Source organism: Acyrthosiphon pisum, chromosome A1 (genome assembly GCF_005508785.2).
Source record: "Acyrthosiphon pisum isolate AL4f chromosome A1, pea_aphid_22Mar2018_4r6ur, whole genome shotgun sequence".
NCBI classification, from domain to species: domain Eukaryota; kingdom Metazoa; phylum Arthropoda; class Insecta; order Hemiptera; family Aphididae; genus Acyrthosiphon; species Acyrthosiphon pisum.
This window is the reverse complement of record NC_042494.1, coordinates 58,445,922-58,452,499: the sequence shown is the minus strand read 5'-3', so window position 1 is coordinate 58,452,499 and position 6,578 is coordinate 58,445,922. Positions and strand designations below refer to the sequence as shown.

The window sequence follows — 6,578 nt, the reverse complement described above, 5'->3', positions numbered from 1 at the left end:
CCTGGTAAGTAATAGAGTTAAAGGAGATTCATTTCGGTAGACACTTTTCTAGATTCGATGGGCAACCATACTATCTTTAATCGTGAAGTCTACTAATCTAAAAACCACGACCTTAGTAACATAGATAAGATAAGCATGGATAGGACATAAGAACCACGGACTCAAGGTGGATTGATATCAATCCACCTTGCACGGACTAAGACACGGTCTTAGAAGATCTTCTAAGACCGTGATGCTTAGTAACCGATTAACGACATATCATAGAATTTTAATTTGTTATCTATGGCCTTGTATTCGTTTTCATTATTCGCCGCCAGGAATATTATGCTCTGGCGCTCTGCCAGTCTGCCACTCTTCCACTTGCCTGTCTGCCATATCTAATCTAGTGATGGGCACTATCGAATAGTATTTGATAGTTTTAAATAATCATAAAAACTATTCGATACATAGTTTTCATATTCGAATAGGTTATGGATGACTATCGAATAGTTCGAATAATTCGATAGTGACTATTCGATAGTTCCCATCATTATTCTAATCTCTGCGCTTCTGCCTTCTAGCATAGAACCGCTACGGCGCTACAGTAAGTTGTACACTTCAACACTTGTACTCCACTACAACTGACTACTCCAGTCTGCACTCTGCTCTCCGGTTTCGGTGGTCTCTCATAGTTTGACACTTTTCCGTTTTCCTCCGGACTCCCGAACTGCTCAGTTGCTGCAAAACGACTTACACTAAATCTTCGACTTCGTAGTCTATACTGTTAAATATTAATAAAGTAAACAATTACAATGTCCGATTGTAACGAAGAGGTCAATTTGCACGAATGCCTGGAACTGATCACGAGACTCGCGCGGCACGCCGGCAAGGTGATTGGAAAAAAAATCAATTATTTGTATAATATCAGTAATTAGTATTTGACGATCGAAACTCTCGCTAATTTATTTCTGTAATCCAACTGCCATTGTTGGGATAATGTAATTCTTACGATATTATTACACCGGTGGTTCTCTATTACTAATTAAATTATCACTATCATTAATCATATTATATTCATATGTGTATATTAAACTACAAAAATAAATTACACAGTCCCGATATAGAAAATCATACCTACCTATCCAGTAATATTAGGCAATTAAAACATATACAATTGTTATAGGTATTATCACCTAGGTACTCTTCAGTATTAATTTTTCCACTGTTTTTTATAAATGGTAGAGTATGTCGAAAGGTCTATAAATAATTAAAAACTTTTTTGGTACATAGGTAATAGGTTAGGTTTTTTCTCCTGTTCAAAAATTGTGTATACCTACTGTTTATAATAACATAAAATTGTAATCACTCATGAAAAATATATAGGAAGTGGATATAATTTATTTAAATGTACAAATAAAATCTATACCTATTCAATCCAGTCGTAACTTAAGAGGATGTCTCATCTACATATGTTGTATCTGTCACTTGCGACATATCAAAATTAACGCTCAGAAGATCACGTTTAGCCCTATTAGTTTAAAAATTATAGTGAACTTACCTCTTATAAAATTTAAAGGTAAGATTATTATCTAGGGTGTCTCATAGGTATGCTTTTTGTTATATTTTAATTTTAAATCAAGTTTTGAGTATTTTAAGATGTACAAACAATTTATAATTTTATAATACTCCTAACGCGCTTTAAAATTAAAATATAATAAAAAGCCTTAGTTTCCTTAGATCTTACCTTTATATTTTATAAGAGGTCAATTCGTTCTAATTTTTAAACTAACGTAGCTAAACGTGATCTCCCGAGCGTAAAATTAGGTATGTGTATATTATTATTGTATTATAAAACAGAGACAACATAACATATGCGGGTGCGACGTCTTCTTAATTACATTATTAATTTATATTTACATTTTAAAATGTATGGTTTATTCAATTATTTTATTTACTACTATCAATTTATACTAATAATCTACCTAATATATAATATATACAATACTACTGTGGTCCTCCCCACTCCCTAGTCCCTAGGTATATTTAGTGCATCACTTACCGTATCCTTGCTTAAATATATTTAAATATTAATGAATTTTACATTTATTTCTAGATTATAAAATCTCGAATCAATAAGAAAAAAACAATCGAGACTAAAGCCAATAATTCAATTGACTTTGTTACTGAAACAGATCAAGAAGTAGAAAAGTTACTTATTGAGGGAATCAAACAAAAATATCCACATCATAAGTATATCATTATTCATTTTACAATTATGATACTGTAAATCATTCATTCATTCATAATACCTATCATATAATTTAAGATTCATTGGTGAGGAATCATTTGCTGCTGGTATTAAAGAAAAACTGACATGTGCTCCAACTTGGGTCATTGATCCTGTAGATGGCACTACCAATTTTGTGCACAGTTATCCAAACGTTTGCATATCTATTGGTTTGGTTGTTGGCTGTGATGTTAAGTTAGGAGTTATCTTCAATCCCATATTGGACATGTTTTTCAGAGCAATCAAAGGTGAAGGTGCATTTTTAAACGATGAACCTATCAAAGTCAGTGGCGTTAAACGTAAATATTTTGAGAATCACTTTATTTAAAAAAACAAAAAACTACCTTATTGTTATGTTTTTTTTAGAACTTACTGATGCTTTGGCCGCTGTAGAATTTGGTTCAGTAAGAACTGCAGAATTCAGGAGTATTGTGAACCACAACATGAATTATCTAGCAACAAATGCCCACGGGTAGATTCTTAATATTTTCTCACCGAACAATAGTTCTTTCAAATCATTGTATAAAAATTGTTTTAGTGTTCGTTCAGCTGGTTCAGCTGCTTGGAATTTAGCTCAAGTAGCTAGAGGAGCTATTGATCTGTATGTGGAAATGGGTCTCCATGCATGGGACATGGCAGCGGGAGACATTATTGTGAGAGAAGCTGGTGGTACTGTGATCGATCCGGCAGGTAATTAATATTATAATTATCTAATGCAGTAGTTCTCAACTGGTGTTCCATGGCACACAAGTGTGCCCAAAACTGTTTGTAGGTCATTCCTATCAATCCTATCATATTTAATAACATTAAAAATTTCACAGTTCTTAATTTTCGTTATCAATAATGATTATTATATTTTAATTACACTTATCATTTAACGACCAATATTATGAACAACTATTAGTCTTTGTACATAAATTTCTTCTAAAAATTGTGGTTTTAGAAGAGTATTTTTAAATTAACATTATAATTTTTATGTACTATATTAATATAATGTTCTGTCAAAATGTATTGTTATAAAAGATGTGCCGTGGTCCACAAACATAAGGTTGAGAACCACTGATCTAATGTATTAATAAAACAAAATATTTATAAACTGTACATTTATAATTATAATATTCAGGTAATGATTTTGAATTGATGAATCGAAGGATATTAGCTACATCGTCATCAGAGATTGCTGAAGAAGTATATTCAAAATTCCAACAATATTATCCAGAACATGATTAAAAAAATAATTTTCAGCTGTTATATATTAAGCCTTTATCATAAATGATGGTTTAGTATGGTTTAATGTTTTATCAATATTTTTTATATACCAAAAATTACATAGTAGCAAAGAAATTATTTTATTCAATACCGCTGTTTTGTTCATTAATTAATGATATTATATAAAACACTGTTTGGACATGGTAAACTATTAACCATTTATAAATTATAACTTATTTCTAAATAAATTATCAAACATGTATCTAGTCATTATATGTTGAAAAATAAAATTGTTAAGATTAAAAAATATAACAGTCGTTTAATTCAAATGAAAAATAACAAAATTGAGTAATATTTAATAAATATTTATAAAACTATACTATTAATCATGTGTATCATGCAATATAGAATATAAATAACTTATAAGTAAAAAATATTATCGATTGTAATAATCACCAAAAAATTAGTGTATTTATAGATTGTTTTTGTACACTGAGACCTATAACACCTCGTTGTGGATCCTTGATAGAAATGTTGACTGGTTTGTTCCTCCTGAAAACATAAACATTTCACTTCAAAATTTGAAACTCAAGAAAATAGCCAATACATATATTGATGTCTATGTGTGTTAGACCTTAGACTTGAATATTATAAAATTTCAAATGTTCAGTACCATAAAAAAAATTGTCCCGACTCCTGACCATAATTTTATTAAAATTAAGTAAAATTGTCTGTATCATACAAATGTTATTAAAACTACCTGTGTAATTCTTTCTAATTCAATGTTACTTTGAATAAAACTAATAAAAATAACATTTTATGATGCCTATATTTGAATTACATTTCCTCAAGAATAAATTATTTATCAATTGTTTAAAACTCAATTTCATATCAATTAAAAGGAAAAAAATGTTTTGTAAGATAATTTATAATGTATTTAGTTAATCAATTTAATATAATATATAGTTCAATCGGTAGGTATGATATCTACCATTTTAATTTGATTGACTTATTAAGTTCAGTTATAACTTATAGATGTTGATGTTTGAAATACCAGCTATTGTGATCCAGAAAAACATTTTATACATGAGACTCTTATTATAGTATATTATGATACTTATAAATTATCGTTTTTTCATACAGTAATTACTAATAATTGGTGAATCAATAATCTTAAGGATTAAGTTGGAAATTATTTTAAACATCATAATAATGATGACAACATTTTTAATTTAATTGATTTTTATTATATTTTTAATAGGATTCTGGGACTCTAGGTTACATTTGGGCATTTGTTATGACTAATTATATAAAATAATAACATTATTTTACAATTTTGTTATGACCTGTTTTATTTTAAAATGTTTCAATATGTGATACAAGTAAAACGTTTAGTTTGGTGATAATATGAATATGAATTCTCATCATAATTCAAATGGCTAGGAAACCCTCACGGAATATTAATTATTTACAACAGGTTCCCCAACCACATGACAATATTCTACACGACTACGTCTCTATTAGCGTAAATATAATTGTTATCCGTAGTTATAGTATCATATATTAGCCCGAACTTATAAAGAATATTAGTAAAAACTAAAATATTTAACATGTTTTAGAAAACTAGTTTTGGTTATTTAAATAAATGTTGTATTTACAATACTTGGATTATAAACTGTAAGCAATTTTTTTTACTAATGATAAATATTGGTGCATAAAGCAATAGGTTAGGCATACACTAGTATGTCTAAAGTCTTAGGTTCCTATAATTATATAAGATATACGTAAGTGTGTATGAATTGCCTAATAATATAACGAATACCCATAGGTACTAAAGTCTAAATTCATTAAAGAATATAGTTACCTGTTGTATAGAACAATAACCACTGCTCCATCAGGCCTTTTAAAACCGACTGACTTCACAACGGACGTCTGTGTCAACTTTATGCGCGTAGAACCTCTGGAAATAAATTTTGAAAAATGTCCAATCGCGTAGAACATTGGTTGCTTGTAGAATTCATCTTTAGTTTTGTCAACAATAATGGGCGAGTCGATAAAGTTAGACACCCAGGTCGGACCTCCCGTCATGTCTAAAGCTAAATTCCACTCTACCCATCCTTGCACCCAATGATTTAAATCCTGAAATTAAATTTAAATAAGACTGTATTGATTTTTACATAGGTAAGTATAATACCTAATAATAATAATAATATATATAATAAAACATAGGTATCGCATAATGAACGTACAAATCTATGCGCGAAAACTTCATCGAAACTTAAAAGGTATGATACTTATTATAAATTATAGTATGATGTCAAGTGTTTATTAAATTCCATACAAAATAAATAGGTACCTACGGACTACGGCATAATATTATTTTTTTAATTAGACATATTTATACCAATGAAGCTGTACTTATTGCGGCAAGTGGCAACGTTTATAATAGTAAGATAATATACCTACCGTACTGTTAACTATTCTTTTGCTTGATTTTTTTACGTTTTTTCTCCAGTAGAAATTAACAATACTATAGGATATAATATAGTAAGATGTTAATTATTATTTTATCATTAGATAAGTACTCTTTATATAATTTCAGATAGAAGTAAAAATCTAGAAATATAATAAAAGTACCGTCTTCCTAACTTCCGAAGCTATGTAATTTTAGATTTTCACGTTAGGTATATTATCCACCCATATACAATAAATAACCTCTCATAAACGCATAGGTACAATTTGATTTACCTAGTCAATATCTAATCCTCGAAAATTTTGATGATCCCTCTAGAGTCTAAATGGGTTATTTCAACTTTTGTATTAAAATACTTGAAACATTATTAAGTTTTGATATTTTCCGGTGAAATGTGACTTTTATGACCTACTCCGTACCTACTATCCACGTAACTATACTCATGTATTGTATATGGCCATATATGTGGGTTCTTAATAAATAAACATTGGCATTGTTTATCAGTGGCGCAACCAGGATTTATTCAAGGGGGGGGGGAGTCCAAAAAAATGTATTTAACTACTGTTTTTCTGTCCTTTTCCTGAGTATATACATACATTTCATTTCTTAATAAACACAATTGGCCGAGTT

At 29.2% G+C, this 6,578-nt stretch overlaps 2 protein-coding genes across 3 annotated transcripts in view; one reads left to right on the top strand and one right to left on the bottom strand.

The window, feature by feature from the left end:
- The first annotated feature begins 585 nt into the window (after positions 1–585).
- LOC100168304 (inositol monophosphatase 1-like) lies at positions 586–3,625 on the top strand. Its single transcript, NM_001326664.1, is given in 6 exon segments — positions 586–869; positions 2,093–2,229; positions 2,306–2,565; positions 2,633–2,738; positions 2,805–2,956; positions 3,390–3,625. Coding segments are annotated over 6 exon segments (840 nt in total). The 5' UTR covers positions 586–791; the 3' UTR covers positions 3,497–3,625.
- Positions 3,626–3,776: 151 nt separating this feature from the next.
- The window catches only part of LOC100167276 (lysosomal acid glucosylceramidase), a 33,652-nt gene continuing 30,850 nt past the window's right edge, over positions 3,777–6,578 (bottom strand). For both annotated transcript variants that reach the window (XM_029487315.1, XM_029487314.1), the window contains 2 exons: positions 5,340–5,614; positions 3,777–4,027 (listed from right to left, as the gene is read on the bottom strand). In XM_029487315.1, the coding sequence (XP_029343175.1) occupies positions 3,928–4,027; positions 5,340–5,614 (375 nt within the window). In that variant the 3' untranslated portion in view covers positions 3,777–3,927. The remainder of the gene's footprint in view (positions 4,028–5,339; positions 5,615–6,578) is intronic.